Consider the following 19164-nt stretch of genomic DNA (forward strand, 5'->3'; position numbering starts at 1 on the left):
CAAGGGTGGGGATGTAGAACACAGAGCTGCTATTACATGCACTGGTGGGCAACAATACCAACAGAACTCAGGAATTGACTGGAACTGCAGATGTAAGCCTCTCCCCAGTGTTATTTTAAAACACATGTGAAGAAAAGATTCTAAACTTAGCTCCTTATTAGAAATTAAATCATTATAACTCAGTAGCAATGGACTGGTTTGGGCTTATTTGCAACCAAAGCAACATAGCAAGTTTCTTACTCAAAGTTCAAGATGACAGAAAATGCCAAGTATGAGAATCAGGAATGGAAGGGCTCTGAACTTGGTGTGATCAGTTACGCTTAAAAAGGGCAACACCAGAAATCACCACCTATTTATGGCAAAAGATTTGGGTAAAAAAAAACCAACTAGTTTTCATTTCCAACTATTAGAAATACTATGTATTCATTAATGCATATTGCATCAGACAAAATCTACCAAAAATAAAGCATTGGAAATTCTTCGATCTGTGTGGCACAATGGTCACATGGAGCTGCTGTTTACCAGGACACACCAAAATGCAGCTAGACTCACGTCAGACTCCTTAGTGTTGTCTCATTATCAGGCAACAATTCAAAACATTGTATTTAATGCTACATGTATAGCAACTAAAATTATTTTGTACCTTTTCAAGTCACAAACCAGCCTGTTTCTCTCCTGAACCACTCGCTTATGATTCATTCGATGGAAGTCTCGTTCTTTCTCCATTTTTATGAGAGCCTCTTCTATTTTACTGTGTGCAAAAACAGAAAATGCAGGGCAGCACTGTTAGTCTCCTCCTCTGAATTGCATCAAGGATGCATGTGGAATACATACAGAATTAATTTTCAGATCTGCACATGTCTACTGTAGCTAAGCTGGAAGTTCTTGGTAGTACAACCTGTGCTGGAGAATATGTACTTTTGAGGTCTTTTTGCTGCCAGCTGAGGCTCAAATCCATGGGTACTCTTCCATTTCCCTAAGACCCTTCCCACAGAATCCATAAGGATTCTGGCATTATAAATCTCAGAGTTGAGGTCAACTTTATGCTAAGCACAAGGAGTCTCGTGGAGGTACAAAACTTAATCCTCTTGTTTAAAATTCTGTGTAAAAGTGTATTGATAATACTGATAGTAGACCGAAAATACTGATTTTTAAAAAAATATTTACATCACATTTGTATTGTTGCCTTGCAGATTAATTTGGAGAGCCTTCTGAAAAAGGTGGGGCCAAAAATGTTTTAGGCCTCTTCAATCATGTTTGTAACCTGTCCCAGGTGTTCCCTGGATTTGGGAGCAGGCAGCAAAAGGACACTGTTTTAAAATTAATTGTAAATATGCTGATAACCTGTTATTCTTTGAGCACATTCTACACACAACCATGGGACACCCTGAGATGCTCTGCTTGATAAACTTAAAAAGAAAATATTCTGCATACATTCAGTACATTTTCTCCTTACCTTTACTGATATGGATTTGGCAGGAAAGATTAGCAGATGAATTGTTTAATTGCAGAGGAAGCTTCAAATTAACTTGCACTGAAATTAGATATTTGTTTCTTGCAGAAATAAAGCTCATTTCCTCTGCAAACGGAGCTGAAGAATGAGGTAAAACCAAAATGAAAACTGAGTATGCCAAAATCAGAGGTCAAGGAAGAAGATCCATAACTGCCAGGGCATTATATTTAGTAATTTAAAATATAGATGATTTACTAATACAAATAAATGATGTTTGCTGTATATGCAAGCACTCAGTGTGTTACCTATACAAAGTGCCATAGTGACACATGTACACGCCTGTGTGGCTTGCTGCTTGGCTGAAGGAGAGCCCAGAGAATTCCTGGCAGCAGCTCTGGCTGAAAGCTGGCAGGGCCCTGGCAGCGGGCAGGGCTGCCCCTGGCACAGGAGCGCCGGGCACACACACCCTGCTGCGTGCACGCACCATGAGCTGGCAAACAGAGCAGCTCCAGCCCACGTTAATGATTCTGCTCAGCCTTCCACAGACATTTGAGAGGTCAATGAATCAGTGCTCTCAGGACAGTTCTGGGAAACAACTCCCTCGTGACTCAAAATCTGACTTGCCATAAAGACCTTGAATGCAAACCCTGCCCCTTCAGAGCTCAGCAGATGGCTTGTTCTGAGCATAAAAGATGCTGTTGCACCCATAGAAAAGCCAATATCTATTTCTTTTAGGGAAGATACACGTCAAGGTCTGCAGGTCTCTCCATTTAAACTTCTCTCAAGCAAGTACTTCTGTTAAAATAGCAAAAGAGGACAGGGTGCAACAAACCCAAGCAGGGATTTTCAGAGGCAAGTTACAAGGCCTGATTCCACTGAATTTAGGTGGGACTACATTCCCCAAGATGCTGCACGTTGTAGCCCTAAAATTTTAATTGAAATAAAGACAGTCTTAGAAAATTCAGTCATACACTTTCAGGCTTTTACTCTTTACGTGTCACTTAGCAAAGATGCTAAATGCATCATGTAATTAAACAGCTGCATTTAAATACAGTGCATAACACAAAAAGTGTGCACTTTTTTTTTCCATGGTTAAGTGGAAAAATACGTGCAGGAATAGTTAGATTTTGGTACAGAAACAGGAGCTGAACTGGGAATTTTGTTGCTCATGTCACTAACCAAAATAATAAATATGACTTCCAGGATTACTTTGTATTTTGACCATTACTTTGGCTGTAAAGCTAGGTGTATGCTTGTAAGCATGCTTACAAAAAGGAAAGAAAGGTACCTGCAAATGTTTACACTTCCTAAATGATGCTGTGAACTCAACCACATACTTCAGGCAAAAGCTTGATACAACTTTGATTCCATCTACATAAGAAATTCCTAAAGATTTAAAGACCTTTTAAATATCAAAGTTCACAGTCCCCATGACCAACACAACCTTACCCTGACACAACATTTGTCTGACTGCACAAGTTTAAATAAACAGGCAACAGACAGAGTCTGGGCATAGGAAAACACAAAAATATCTGGTATTAAAATGATTTCATATCATCAGATAGGCAGAGTTTAACATGGCTATGAAACTGCAATCTATTTTCAATTCAGAAAAATGTTACCAGAATATCAAGTGACCAGACACCACCTGATGAATTAGAATTAACAAATCTCATTTTTAACAGTTAACAATTTTCAGTGTTATTTACAAATTTTGCCTGCATATTGGGAGGAAAGCCCATGCTTCCATTAGAGAAACACTCAGCAGATAACAACACCCCTTGGCAATCAACTGGGGCTCAAATGCAGCCTTCAAGATAACAGAAAGGGAGCACATTTGAGGTACCTTTTAACTAGTGTCATATGGCAAACCAATCTAAAATTAGTTTTGCTTTCTGTCACCACACAATGGTCATTTTTAGAAATCATTTTTAAATAAAGATTAGAGGTGTATCTAAACCTTAAGGAATAACTATACTTAGTTTTGGAGTAAAAGGATTATGCTGATATTTATTTCTTTTAATGTATGCAGAGAGATCAAGATGTCTTCAGACATTGCACAAGCTATAAAAAATACATGCTCACTATACAGAGGAAATGAAGCTAACTGTAATCTTCTCTTTAAATAATGAAACACCACAGTGAAATCTAACCAACAGCCTGCAATTTACTCAATTTGCCCCCCTGCTTGCAAGCAATCATGTAACTACTGTATTAAAATACCCAAAATACAATTACAGTTAGCTCCTAGACACTAAATGTCTTCCACCAATTGCTAAACCACATTAAAGCAGGAGGTAATTGGCTTACAGTCATTTATCCTGGGCCCCCATACTGCCTAAGTCCACAATAACATCTCTTTTCTGGAAGATGGCCATCAAGAGTACCAAGCTCAGAAATACCACATGTAATTAAAAGCTTTCCTCAAATACATTTCACAGCACTGTAGCTCTCAATCAGTGCTTTCTGAGTAATGCACAGAGTAAAATACAGGACTTTCCTTGCTCCCAAATCCTTGGTTTCTAACCAGTCAAATCAGTATTTCTCCTGTGCTTTCAGGCATTCTGCTTTCTGAGTCATTTTCTCTGAAAACCCACGTTGTCCTCCAGGTAATTTTGGCTCCTGCTGGAATATTTACCACAGCAAAGGCAGTGATTCAAGTTACTGAATGTATGAACAAGAAAAAATGCTGTTAACAGCCACTACCCTAAATGGATTTAGTATAGAGTATTATGACCAGTGCTTATCCAAAAAGGCATAAAAGAACTCTGTAGCCCAGTACAGCAAAAATGCTCAATTTTACACATTTCAATTATTTCAGAATCAGTACTGGTTAAATTCATAGAGTATTCAAAACAATGTATATGAAATGAATGTCACAAATACTGAACTTTTAACATTAGTATCAGTGAGATCTTTAAAAGTTACTTGAAACGAAAGGCTGAAAAGTGAAGGAGTGACAAAGCACTGTTGGCACAGACCAAGTTTTACAGCTGCCTATACTGCATTCCAGTAACAGCTGACAGACTATAACATAAAGCTCTCTTTGCAAGTGGACAAAGGGGGATCTGGTTTCAGCAGTGTTTTCACAAGGTGCATGCAGAGTACCTGCAGGGTGTAACAGGAAACACCAGTGAACAAGATGTGCACACACAGAATCTGCCCTGAATCTCAGTGCCCTCTCTGCAACACCAAACCAGTGACATCATCCATTTGTTTGCCACCAGAGTGTTGCTACTTTAGGTTCCCACAAACACCAGAATGTGAAAAAGCAGGGCCCAGTTTCAGTTTGTGGATTGAACTGGAATGTTGGGATTTTATCTTACAGAGAGCCTGTAGCAACCCAATATACCAGCACTCCTTTCCCTTTCCTGCTTGCTCCTGGTTGCACATTATCATGTCATCTTTCAGCCTTTTAGTTCAGTTTGTGGATTGAACTGGAATGTTGGGATTTTATCTTACAGAGAGCCTGTAGCAACCCAATATACCAGCACTCCTTTCCCTTTCCTGCTTGCACATTATCATGCCATCTTTCAGCCTTTTAACCAGACAGCTGCTGTAAAAACTCTTCTGGCACGCCATGGAGTAACAAGATATTCTTATGGGAAAAAACCCAGCTCATTCAGACCGTGGTGAACCGAGTTTGAGTTTTATATTGTTAAATAATCATGTAGCAATAAACAAACCCAGGAAAACTCTTATCAAGTCATAATCCACTCAGGTTATTTTGTTACAGCATGGTCTGCTACATAGGAGGGGTGAAGAGGGGGAGGAAGAGAGAAAAAAGGTGGGGGAAAAATGAAAATAAAGCTCACTGAATTTACTACTATCGAGGATAAATTTCATGAAGGCCACATTTTGTCCTTCCTTCTTTTACTCTGCATGACTGCTTCTTACTCTCCTCCACTCATATGAGACACAATCTTTGAGTACCCATTATCCAAAGAAGCTGCAGATTAAAAAAGGAAATGTTTTCTCTATGGTCTGTCTCCTCATGCATCATTATATTTAGACTACACATATCTGACTTGATTGTTGCCACTGTTTATTAAACTACTTGACTGTGGCAAATTGATTCATTAATTTAAAATGTAATAAATCATTACAATCAGAAAATAATTTAATTACCATTATCAGCAGCAATGATTGTTTAACATCTGAATAGTTTTGTTTCTTTCCATAGAAAGGAACAACCTAAATGGAAATTAGCAACTTGAACAATCCTGAGGAAAATCAAAGAGATGGAATTAACTTTACAGTTCCATGTTTTGAAACCACACACTGGTAAATCTGAAGTGAGTGCATCTTTAGGCCTCAGAGTACATTCTCAATGAACACACACACACGTGCAAACACACCATCCCCCAGAAAAGGCCATGTGACACAGGGCTCACTCCTACATCTCTCCATTTTACAGCCTAAGTATTTTAATTCTCTTGAGTGAAGTACTGCAGACTTGTGGAATAAACTACTACAATGTACACACGAGTATAGTCAATGATGGTAATTTACACTGACACACCATTACCACTAGGCCCAGAGTGATAGATTTTTTGTAATTAAAAAAATGAAGAATAAATGTATAGTGATTTTTTTCCTACTCAGAAGGTTTGTGGTAGCTGTAATTTATAGTACTGTACTACAAAATGCACATAACAATTTATTTTTTAGTTCTACCTATTAGGCTCTCATGATTCTCTGTAGTAATTTGTTATGATTACTGGATACTGAAAATTATTTTTGGCCTAGTAAATACAAATAAAAGAAATTAAGATTTACATTTCTAACAGAAGTCAGAAAAACTTGAACTTTAATTATAAATGTCACCTAGAAGCAAAAATCTTTGTAGCCAGCATAACAAACAGGAACCTACTATTTTTCACTAAGTACTTGGGATTACTTTACTTGGCCATCTATTACCATATATAAAAGTCTCAATAAAATCAAATAACATACTTGACAGAGTGTCTGTAGCTTTCCAGATCTTTCTTTAAGGTCAGATTCTCAGTCTCGAGCTGCTCGTTGCGAGTGTACACGTCTGGAACCAGCCCAGCATCACCAGCTCTTACCACACCTCTGTCTATCAGCTCGTACCTGGTACAAAAGAAACAGATTGATTTTATTGCATGTTTCCATTTCCTCACTTCGCTCACGTTTTCCTTCTCATGCTACCGTTTACCTAAACTAGAATCACAGCAATTTTTACCATCTTAAAGCATTTACCTTCTATGATCATTAAGAATTCACAGCAGTGAATTCACTACCCCACCACACTGTTCTATTCTACAGCTTTTCACTCTAAAATGTGTATTGTACAGAACAGTCAGGACACATAACAGTACTTAACAGTAAACAATTATTTTCTTCCTTTCTTCTAAATACCTTGAACAAAAATTCTTGTTCAAATAGCATTTGTATATACTCACAGTCCTTTTTATCTCACATGCTCAAATACATCAAGGTTTGTTGGTTTTGGGTGGTTTTTTTGAGGACTCAGGCTACAGATAATAAGGATGAATGATTCTGAACCATCTTCAACATGGAACACAGAGCTCACCTAGGGAAATGTCTTAATTCCTTCCTCTTTATTTTCCCTCTCCTTATTTAATTATATTTACCAATATTTACCAATTTTACCAGCCCCTGAGAACACTTGATTCTGTGAGGTAGAAGGCTGAAGGTCGTCTTAGTTAAATACTTGCACAGACTGACTTGGATTTTAAGAAGTAAAAGTATCTGAAGCAGCCTGGAATGCTGGGTAGCACCCAGGAATTTCTACAGCTCCACCAATAACATCTGCTCATTCAGGATTTTATTTTAGGACTATCCATCTTTTGGTGATATGTCAGTAAAACCTAAGAATACAGTAGAGACAGAAGAGTGAGACCTCAGCCATGACATGAGCTCACCAGAGGCTGCATGGAGTTGTAACTAAAATCAGACAAACAACATAACCCCACAAGCACCTTGCCTGCTGGGAAGATGTTCTGGGTGGGAGATCACTAGAAAGACCAACGTAAACATTATTTGCCTTTTCAGGTGAAAAATACATTGCATCTGTGCTTTTTTTTTTTTTTTTTTGTTTCAAAGTAATAAGGAAGTATGAAAAGAACAGTATGAAAAGAAGTAAATAGAAATAAAAATCATACTAAACACTATCTTCTACACCTGGACATAAGCAGCAGATCTGAAGTCTGAAGACAGTAATCACCAATATCATCCATCAATAATCATGCTGCTGAAATAGAAAGCATTTCTAAAAAAAAGCAACCTTTAGTCAACATGCTCCAAAAAACTTAAGGTGAATGTTAGTATCTCTGTCCAAATGACTTCCTACAGTCAGCTACACATTTGCATTCCGAGGATACTTCTTGGAATGCTCATCCCTCTGAATTAAGCTGTCACATTCACCACCCGTAGATGAAAGGTTTTTGAAAAATTCATCTGAATATGTCCACAGTAAAATTCATTCTATCATCACTTTATTTTCTTAAGTAAATTACTGTAGGAACAAGGTTTAACATTAAGAAAAAAGCTTAGGGGTTTTTTTTCTTTCCTCCAAACAGTGATGCACAGGTACAATTCTTATCAGAAATACTGCAGATAAGGGCAGCCTCATGGCAGAAATTCACAACTCTAGGTAGAGTTGTACTCCATCACTTGCTGGAAGTACTTCTCCACTGAATGCTCTAACTACACTTCATGAAAACTATCAAGTATCTGCACCAAGACTCATCAAACATGGATAACTGATGTACCCCAACTCCAGCCAAGCTAAAAATTCTGACAGACAATTTTCATGAAACACAATTAATACCAATAAATTCACTCCGTCCTTGTGTAAGAACAGGACTGAAAGAGAATGTTTTTGTGCATGTAGCAGAAATGAAAAACCACACAGCAAATAGCACTAAGAAATCTCATTATCTTTCATCAGCCTGGTCCTGTAAATCTCAGAGACCTCCTCCATACTGAGCTGACTGCCAAACAGCTGCTCTTCTCACTTCTGTCATTGCACGTGGAAATTAAATTAGTTCCCTGCACACACAGGTATTTTACTAAGCTTTTCAGAGCTACTCAGTTATAATTCTTAAATCACTATTAAAAATTAACCAAGAATCTGGAAACCTGAGGAACAGATGGTTAACTGTGATTTTGTCATCAAAGCTCAGTGCAGACTGACTGAAAACAATACATTATTACTATATACTTTACATTTTAACTCCTAGAAACTGGATTTCAAAGGAATCAAGCTGCACAGAGGCTCTGCAACAAACTGATAGCTCAGGATGACCTGGGCTCTCAGGATTAGGAGGGAGAGACTGGCAGATGCAGGAATTCAGCTGATCAGCCTCTGCACTTCATACTTAAAAGCTGTCAATCCAGTATCTTCAATAAACAACAGAAGTCCTATCAAGCCTTGTATAACAAATTAATGGAAAATTTAATGGAAAATTAGACATTCAAAAATAACTTAACTGCAAAATCCCTTAAAGTAAAATGCGAAAAAAAAGTTTATAAACAAAACAACCTACATAATTTTTAAAAAAACAAAACCACTACAACTGTTATAAAATAATTCATTACTTCATTGAAAAATAAGAGTTTTGGCATAAAATAAACCATAATCAAATCATGGCATTTTATATAGCTGGGTAGAGTAATGCTGTTTTCTCAAACTCCAAAATAAACACAGACAATTTGGTCCAATTTAAGTGACCTTTAGATCTCAGACACACAATAATTTCAAAGCCAGCCTTTTGATAAATTTTCTCTACGTTAATTAATTTCTCATTTTAAATTCCATTAGTACTTGATCACCACAGCATGAGAGCAAGAGTGTCGTCCCAATACATAATGAGGAACCCGAGTACACTAATCTGCTCTCACTTTCATTAATATTGTAAATTATCCATTTCAAACCAACATGAAACATTCTGAAATAAGGTATTAATGCAGCAAGTCTCTATACAGTAAGATTAGATACTGACATGCTGAGCTCATTTGTAAAGCTATTGAAATTAGAAGTATTACTTATAGAGAAAAAATATATGTACAGCTAAGAATTTACAAGATAGTGCAGGATTTAACAGGCACTTTCTGTGAAAAAGCAATTTGAATTTTGCCATTGATATAAATTCAGACTCTAAGTGCTTCAAAGAAAGCCGTAAGCTTCATAAGAAGGTCACTATTTATAACTGCCTAGTATTAATTATCTTTTAACATAAAAACTATTAGACTTCAAACTTAATATCAGCTACTCATATCACTTCTTTTGTCACGAAAGAAAACAAGAGTATATGCTCCTTCTCCAAGGAATCATTTAAGTCCATCGTTATACTATCAAAAAGCACATCATTATTAATTCCAAAGGCAATGCCTGATTGATGAGTAAAACCAGAGCCTTGCAAATTCCAGAGCGCAGATTCCACGCCTGAGAATATTTCTAAGAAAATTTAAAAGCGTCAGTGCATTTGTATGAAAAAATAAGATGTTTCTAACTATTTGTAGTTTTTAAATTACACAATTTCAAGAGACTTTACTAAAAATACCCCTCTGAACTTCTCATGTTAGAAGGTCAATCAAAGAGAGGTATTTCCAGAATTTCTCCAACATAACCTGCTGGTTCAAAGCAAGTTGGTAACTTCACGCATTTCAACAGAACTTTATGACAAGCGTCATCTTTTGGTCCAAAGTAATTTAGCTCTCCTCCAAAGCTTTGCAGCATTCCTAACATGTAATTTTTAATCAACAGTAAAAAAAGTATACATCCTGCAGGATGTAAGAAGAGAGTGGTGTATTTAAACAAAGTTGCACCTTTAAACTTCCGCATCAAGTATGGACAAAATCCCTGCAGTCTACAAAAGCTTGGAAAAAGTAGATAGCAACACCTCCAGAGTTTATTATTCTTCTGATTACTGTATAAACTAAATCTTAAAAAAATAAAAAAACATTCATATTTGTTAACTGCTGTACCAAAAATTACCAATTAATAAATACTCTGATTATTCTACTTAAACAAGGGTTCCTCATTCTCACCAGGAATACATCAGTTTGTTAAAACACTACATATTTAAGAATGACTTGTACTCAGGAGAGTTTTCTGAAAAAAATAACCTGAAATATAAAAAATATTGGAATCCTGACCATCTAATTCCCAAAGCAACATGGTCAATTAAATTATTTTACCATTCAGTCTGGAAGCAGTCAAGGGTTCTAGACATTCCCAGTCTGACCAGGAAATTGCAGAAGAAGTCATCCATTGCTTGAGGTGTGTCTGATATCAATTTCTCAGAAGTCAAAACCGACAGAAAATTCTGAAATTAAATTTTGATAACTGTTAAACTTAAAAGAGAAGTGTCATGATCATACTTTCTATTTCTGAAGCCATCTAAAATCACAGATTTACTGGAGTACAACTGAATGCTCCCTTTGTCTTACAGATCAAAATTGTGATCAGCGATCCTTCTAATGGCAAGGTTTGTGAAAGGTTATAAAGAAATAACTCAAACCCCCCCCCTTATTTAAGCAGGTATTCCACACCTGACACCATCTGGAAGAGCCTTGAAAGTATTAAAACTGATGGATGATCTTTTGTCACTGAGCAGAGTAAAAGTCAGTCCTTATCTAATGAAGAATGTAGCTGTCCAAGGTACCAGCAGAATGGCTTGCATGCTTTTTGTAATGGTGCACGCAATGGAGGGACAGGGAATCTCCTCTCCACCCCCTGATCCCTTAGGAATAATTCTCACAAAGATCAAGCATCCCTTTCCTCTCAACATGCACTGCAGGAAGCTGCCAGACAGCACTGCTACAAGCAGCAGGCAGATGGTGCACCAGGGCTTCATGTGCAGCTCCCCCAGCGCCACCCAGACAGACAGCTCTGCAGAGGGGGCCAGCTCATGGGGCAAGCACACTGCCAAAAGCAGAACCAACACAGATCAGAGCAGTCCTCCTACAGAGAAAAAGAAATAAAAAATCTTTCACAGCTTTCTGATGCAACGCAAATCTCTTCCCTTCACCCAGCCCCACTCAACACACAGCTTAGTGTTTCTCTCCCAGAGAGAATTCAACGTGCAAGGAGGTATGGAAAAAAGGGAAAATGTGACCCAGTCTGAGACTACTTCCCCATAAAAAGCATTTAAAGACAAGGAGATGAGAGAGAGTGCCCCAACTCAGCAGCCAAAGAGATGGCATTATTACATTCAGCTATCAAATGGATTGCAATGACTTGACATACCTAAGTATGTGGGTCTTGGCTTTTGGGAACTCCACGTGGGCACAGAGCCAAAATGGACCTGCTCCACAATGCATGACAAGCCACTGCACTGCACATGCATCTTGGTGAGAGATTATAAAAAAATACCACAAATCTGAGAAAACCCCACTGAGAGATTTATCAAGAGATGCTAAAGGCCATGACTATAAATCATTTCCTCCACCATTTACAAAAGAATCTGTAAGGCCAGGGATTTCTGATAACTCCATTCATTTATGGCTTATTCATGCCCTTAGTGACAGCTCTCTCACCACGAGTGCATAAAATACCTGGAGATAAAGGCATTTCTCTTGATAAAATAAAAACACTGGAAAAATCTCTTGGCTATTTTGTATAACACAGAAAACCTTGTCTTCAATCCAACCAACCTACCTAATATAACCAGTAAAGATTGTACATGTCTGATGTAACACTGCCTTGTGACTAATACAATATGCCAAGTGCAATGTAATATTTAGCATATTTTCATTACTAGAGCTCCAGTACATCAGGCAGGTCTATTTTCCAACTGTGGTAATACAAGAACCAAAGAGTACATGGGCAGACATGCAGCTGCATCCCTTGGCTTGCTTCTTTCTTTACTCCAAGTGAGGCAAATGTGTAATATTGTTGCTTGTAGTTTTCCAAACACATCTATAAAGCCAGGCTGTGGAAGAAGTGACATAGCTTGATTCCCTTAATAAATGGAAATTTGATAGGAATTAATTTCATCCGTGCAGAAGAGAATTTATTAGTGAGATCCCAGCACTGAGCACCATTTCAGGAAGCAAAGCTGAAGCAGGGAACAATACAGGGAGAAATGAATTCAGTCAAACAGGCACAGAATCACAACAGGGTCTCAAGAAACCAGAAGTGAATTCCCAGCTCCTTCCCAGACATTGGGAGTGATATTAGGCCAACCACTTTCTTCAGTTTCATTGTAATCTGTTGGATGACTACCAACAGAAGAGCATAACAACATTTTGTTGTATGTATTTACTTGTTTGGAAATGAGGAAAATACAATCAATTAACAAAATGCAAATAGACATCCTATAGCAGTTGTATGGACAAAACCATCTTATTAAAAGAGCCTGACCATGGAGTCAAAACAAATTAAATATTTCCTTTGTTAAGTATTTCTTTGTGTTAATTAAAATATTTTAAAAATTGTGAGTGTAAAGATTGCAAATATGACCAGTAAAATAAATAAATTTCTAAGAGCTTAACTTTAGCAACTTCCACAGCACTTCTAAGAATTTCTGTCCACTGAAGAAATATGAACACCAAATAAATTTATAAATTCTCTGGAAAACAAGGTAAGGTGTTCTCAAAAACTTACTAAATTTAAGAACATAAAAAGGGAATTCAAAGATTTTAACATGTTCAAACAAAGTGAAAATCAAGCATACATAAATTGCAACACTAATGAATGTCAATGTTACTTCTCATTGTCATTGTAGATCTTAAGAGGACAAAAAACTTGGAAGGGAATTCTAACAGCTGTTACTACTGAAGAAAGTTTTTCAGCCAGCTTTCATCTGTGTGGCCTTCCAGAACTTTTGCACCCTTTTCCTACAGTCCCTATGAGCTGGATATGTTCTTTTATATGGAGAATCTTTTTTGCTTGTGTTGAAAAATAACTTGTATTACTTTAAAATGTGTCAAAAAAAAAAAAAAAGAAAAAAAAAAAAGAAGTGAGATGTACTTAAGGACAAATGATGTTACTCAGCTTAGAAACTCTGGATAGTTTTAATATCTGCAATTGGAAAATATCCAATTTTTAATATTTTTGGATGATCACTGATCTGTGCACCTAGCATTGAACTTTACTATGGGATTACATACACAAGTAAAAAGCAAGTTAAGCAGTAAATACACATAAACACTTAAAAACATCATCCAGGTTATGGTTATTACATAATTAATTTTAGCCAAGATTACAAGTTATTTTAAAAAAATAGGCCAATTACTTATGTGAAGAAGAGAGTCTTCTACTTTGCTTCCCAGGCCAAGATTACAAGTTATTTTAAAAAATAGGCCAATTACTTATCATGTGAAGAAGAGAGTCCTCTACTTTGCTTCCCAGCACAGAGTCAGGATGTTGAGTCAATATTAATTCACAGGAAACAGTGCCTCTAACTTGGGTCACCAGAAGCACTTGGCTTTTCCAGGGAATTAATATCAAACCATCGAGTCAGTGAGCCTCACAAAATGTACAGTAAATCATTATGAAAGCTGTCAGGGAACTAGCCATTGTATTAGAACATTTCTCTACTCATGTCTTTCTGTTCAAAGGCTGAATTCACTACTTCAGTTTCAAAATTATGGAAAAAATGAAGCCTCCAAATAACAAATCGAGCAGGAAAAAGGCAGACAACTCTTAGCATAAGCTTAAAATCAAAGAAAATTTAAGTTTAAGCACAAATTATCTGCTGGTTTTAAGGAAAAAGTAACAGTTTCTTTCATTTGATTAACTGGGATAGACATTAGCATACTGTTCCTTACCACTCCAAGTTCAACAAATCAATGAAGAGGTAAAAGACGATTTAAATACAGCACTGTCAAAAGATCAATAGGTTAAAAATATTCTCCCCTTTTTCACTTCCTATTTTAACATCAACTCACACAGTAAAACAATCATAACCTCAGCTACCCCTAAGGTACTTGAATAATTTCCACTACTTCCTTAGCATTAACGTTTGCCATCTCAAATGCTTCTATAATCTTTCCCCTAAGTTTCAAGCATATTCAGTTTTAATACACATACAACTCTGTTATTGTCAGTTTCCACTCAGAGCTTGATCTAAAGTACAAAACTGATCTGTTGATCAGTACAATGACAAAAGAAAACACACATTTTCCCTCCATTTTGAGTTTAAGTATCATTCACTTAATTTTATCATTTCACTATTAATCATTCACTTTTGCAAAACAAAGACTAAGACTGTACACTTCTGATGAGGCTACGAGATAGTGGTGATATTGGAAACACAGCAGGGAAAGCACTTTTCCATTAGATTGTTAACAACAAGTAAATTCAGGTAAATCCTGTTTTGAAAAATGCAATACAACAATGCCATTGTGTAACTCTGAACTATTACACAACTGCTTTGAAATCAAACTGTAAATGTAAGGAATGTCAAAACTAATGGTGTAGAATAGTTGATAATTTCATTAATATTTTGATTCAACACAGTGTAACAGTCTGTTCTTTATTTTCAATATATGAACAATCTCTTATAGCAAAGTATTCAAGTGCAACCTTTTGTGAGTGTTAAGCAGATGCAGTTTCTTTCCTGTGCCAGGGATCACATTCTCATTTAATCTACTCAGATAAAGAAGAAACTCCAAAATACTGATGTATCACAATAATATTAATATATTTTAAATAACTAAAGATTTGGCTACATGTATTTGAAATGTCAGGTTGTTTACAGAACACAAAATGAAAACAAATTAAAAGGAAGATGAAACCCAGGAAACATAAGTTGTCTTTTCCACTATGGCATATGTTTACTCCTATAAGCTTGTAAGAAAATAAGAGACAATCTTTCCCACACAAATATTTCATAATTAGTATAAACTATTGTGTGTAAATTTCAAGCCACTAATGTCAACTGAATTAGAGACTCTTAGATTGTTTAGGAAACACTTACCATAATTTTGGCATCTTCAGCCTGGTCTTGAATACTCTGCAAAGCTTTGGCCAGATCCTCATCTTCTTCATGAAGACTGAAGTCATCATCTGCTGAAACCTAAATGAAATTATGTAAAGTTTGGTATCAACACATTTTATACACCTTTCTTTCACAATAAAACTGTTCCCACTCCCATTACAACTGCTGAAAATAATCCCCTCCTTGTTAAAATACCATTTTGCCATTTGTAAATAGAAATCCTATTACTGAAATATTTTCTATAAATAAGCTGAAATATCTAAAAAGATATTTTATCTAAATAGAAATTCTTACACCTTTAAAAAGTATTTATTGTTCAAATACAGGTAATGCACAACAATTCAACTAACACCAAATCTTCTCATGAAAAACAGACATCCTCTCTTTCATCACTTTCTGAAAGGAGACTTGTGTGATTTCTCCCAGAAAGTATATGTGACTGATGAAGTGAAAAGAACAAAACATGAACACTCTACCAAAATATATCAGAAGATTATCAATTTAGTGAGTTACCTCTTCATACTGATAATCATCTTTGGTGTCATCTGTTATGGTAATCTCTGCAGGTTTGGTTAAGTCTAGAACAGCTGGTGCATGTGAGGAGTTCCAACTTAAAAAAAAAAAATCATACAATAACCATCTATAAATCTGCTATCACCATCCCCACCCTTGTTCTTCTCAGCACAAGACTTTCAACTTCCAAGGCTTCCTTCAGCCTCAAGGTGAGCAAGCCCAGTCCTGTGCACAGGGAGAGAATTTAGGTTTAAGTTTTCACAGCAGGTTTGAACACTATTAAAAATTGACTCATCAGATCTCAGAAGCCAAGCACGATTCCAAAATAAAACAGCAGCTCATTTGTGCTCTCAGCCAATCATCAGGTTTAAGAGGGGTCTTTTTGCACTAGAATTTCCACAGCCTTCTAAGCAAAATTGCTTCATGCTCTCAGAAAATATAATTTTTAGCAAATTCAGATGTGTGAGTTCAAACAGCAACACCTGAGGTCAAACCCTGAACACCACAGAGTCACTTAAAAGAGCAGATGCAAATGCCTTAATAATCACAAGAGTGCTACAATAAAAAGACGAGGAACTTTCAAAACTCAAAAATTCATTTGGAAATTATCTACAGTTCCTTGAAATGCTTTAGAGTCAAACTTTTGATTAAACATAACTACAAATAGTCAAAAATAAAAGCCAAATAAACATCTTTTCATCCACCAGCTTCACAGCCCATGAAAAAATAATGAAATGTTTTTAGCAGATGCTGTTGACAGCTTCCCTAGGAAATCAGTTAGCCTACAAGTGACCCATGTAAATAAACCAGGAATTAACTTCCAAAGAAAATAAAAGCTGGCAATTCAGTACTTCAAACACAGAAAATAAGAAAAAAAAACCAACATGATTTTCCAGCTTTGCACTGTGTTGCCCAAATCTGAATAATTCTCCTTAAAATGGGCCTTTTGCCAGTCTTCACAGTACAAGCACAAAACATAGGTAAAAGTATCATCTTCATTCAAGACCACAGCACCAGGAAAACTGAGATAAATTGTATCCATCTGGAAGGGTAACAGCTGAACACCATAAACCCCTGATAAGTAGTAAACTTTCAAAAACTGGGGATTTTTTCCCCTCAATTTTATGTTGACCTGACTGTCCTTGTGATCTACTATGGTCTGAACTAATGTGTCATTGCAAAAAATTTGCCCAGACTAAAATATTATTTTAAAATCCTGGGATTCCCCTCCTTTTTTCTTTTTTTTTTCCTTTCCAAAAATCACAGCTAGGTGCATTACAAAACAGGGAAATTAATTTTAAAAACTACTGTATTTCTCCACAGTGTTAAATCTGCTGAGGCAGTGCTTTTTTAAGCACACCATGCTGAAAACAGCTGTGCAGAATCACTAAGGTAGAAATTGAGGCACAAGATGCAAAAGGACACTTCCACTTTTTAAAATTGGCTTTATATTGGCTTACAACTTAATTCTAGCAAGGCATGAAAAACTAAGGCATGGTAGGGTCTAAAGTATGATTGTTTAGCCTCTAAAAACATTAGAGTGTCTTGATTTGCAGCTCACAGCAAGAAAAGAGAACAGGTGCAGCTCACCTGGCCTAGTGACAAAAGCAGAATTTGGCTATGTGACCAAAAAATTACACATTTAAAAGCCATAAGCTTCCAACATAATTTGCTACAACTAAAATATTGAAAGAATTGGGTGGGGTTTCTGCTCTAAAAACCACAGCAAAGTTATGCCTAGGTTATGTATCAAAACCCTCATACTCAGTACAAACCACAAACCATGAATATCCCAGCAGTTATTCTGCAGTGGGAAATTAAAGGAGCACCTTTTCCAGCACCACATTGGGACTGGGAGTTTTAATAACCTTAATAAACCTTGTCCCTTCTTCACAGGTATTTTGCATTTAGTGCTCAATAGCTAACACAGGAGAGGTGACAAGAGCTTTTCATGCCAGGGTTGTAACTCCTGCTCAGGCCGCCCCACCAACACCGCAGGATTCAATTCCCTCACTTTTCCAAGGGGCGTTCAGGAACCACGACCTTCAGCCAGGAAAGCAAACACCACCTTACAGTGAGCAACACCCCACTGCCTCTGCAGGGCCAAATCTCCATGTAGTCAAATAATTGCTTAAATTATAAAAGACCTCTGAGACCAACTTATCAACACAGCACCACGTTCACTGCTAGACCACGTCCTCAGGTGCCATATCCACACAGGGCTGTTCAACACTTCCAGGGATGCTGTGGCCACCGCTTCCCTGGGCAGCCCGTTCAGTGCCGGGCCACGCGTTAAAGGCAGAAATTTTCCCCGTACCTAAACATCCCCCGGAATGGACTGAGGCCGTTTCCTCATGTGCCATCCCTGTCCCCCGGCTGTCCCCTCTTGACAGGAGCTGTGCAGAGCCACAAAGTGCCCCCTGAGCCTCCTCTGCCCCAAGCTGAGCCCCTCAGCCGCTCCCAGGGCTCCAGCCCCTTCCCCAGCTCCGCTGCCTTTCTCTGGACAGGCTTCAGCCGCTTTTCAGCCTCCAGGAACAACAACCCACAAAAAGAACCAACAAGCCGGGAGGATTTTTGACTTTTCCCCGGTACTCTCAAACGCTGCCCTGGCCCCACCCAATCCCCCCACCGTCCCCCGCAGGTGCGGGGGCCGGCCCGGCTGGGGTGGGAGGAGCGCTGAGGAGACGGACCCCTGAGGTGGGGAACCGGCAGCCCCAGGGGAACAGGAGGGCGAGGATGGAGGGGGAAAGGCTGGGGAGGAAGAAGGATACTCTGCAGGCTGAAAGCCGCCTCAGAGACCGCCGCGTCCTCTGCCATGGCCGCGGCGTTGCCGGGGGTGACCTCTCGCGAGGAGAGGCGCTCGCGCCGCGGCGGGAAGAGAGCCGGGTTTAATTGAATTTAAATGAATTTAGTTTAAATCAATTTGGTTTAATGTAATTCAGCGTTTGTAACTGCAGGCGAAGCTCCTCGCCCCTGTGGGAGCGGCGCTGTGAGGAGCGGGGTGTGAGGGCGAGCAGTCTCTGGAGGCTTCCAGGGCGTCCCCTCAGGGCGGGCCCCTCCGGCAAACACACACCGACCTTCCTCAAGTGGAAGGAAAAACGGCAGAAAATGAGGGGGAATACCGCTTCAAACTCCTAAGAGAGGACGAATTTCTTCTGCAGATGGAACACTTTTGTAGCTGGAAGCTGAGCTAAGTCCTGTGGGACCGATTGCTTAAGTCCCTTCAGGACCCAAACTCTCCTGCGATTCTGAATTCACGTT

The 19164-nt window shown here is 38.0% G+C and overlaps 1 protein-coding gene across 1 annotated transcript in view; it reads right to left on the reverse strand.

The window, feature by feature from the left end:
• The window catches only part of SPAG16 (sperm associated antigen 16), a 357755-nt gene extending 339035 nt beyond the window's left edge, over nucleotides 1-18720 (reverse strand). Inside the window, exons 1-6 of the mRNA XM_041411816.1 lie at nucleotides 18675-18720; nucleotides 15904-15950; nucleotides 15370-15468; nucleotides 10643-10770; nucleotides 6410-6547; nucleotides 644-751 (exon numbers count right to left, since the gene is read on the reverse strand). Coding sequence (XP_041267750.1) covers nucleotides 644-751; nucleotides 6410-6547; nucleotides 10643-10770; nucleotides 15370-15468; nucleotides 15904-15950; nucleotides 18675-18720 — 566 coding nt within the window. The remainder of the gene's footprint in view (nucleotides 1-643; nucleotides 752-6409; nucleotides 6548-10642; nucleotides 10771-15369; nucleotides 15469-15903; nucleotides 15951-18674) is intronic.
• Nucleotides 18721-19164: the final 444 nt, after the last annotated feature.

The sequence above is a fragment of the Onychostruthus taczanowskii genome, unplaced genomic scaffold (assembly GCF_017590055.1).
Source record: "Onychostruthus taczanowskii isolate IOZ18803 unplaced genomic scaffold, ASM1759005v1 scaffold37, whole genome shotgun sequence".
Lineage (NCBI taxonomy): Eukaryota > Metazoa > Chordata > Aves > Passeriformes > Passeridae > Onychostruthus > Onychostruthus taczanowskii.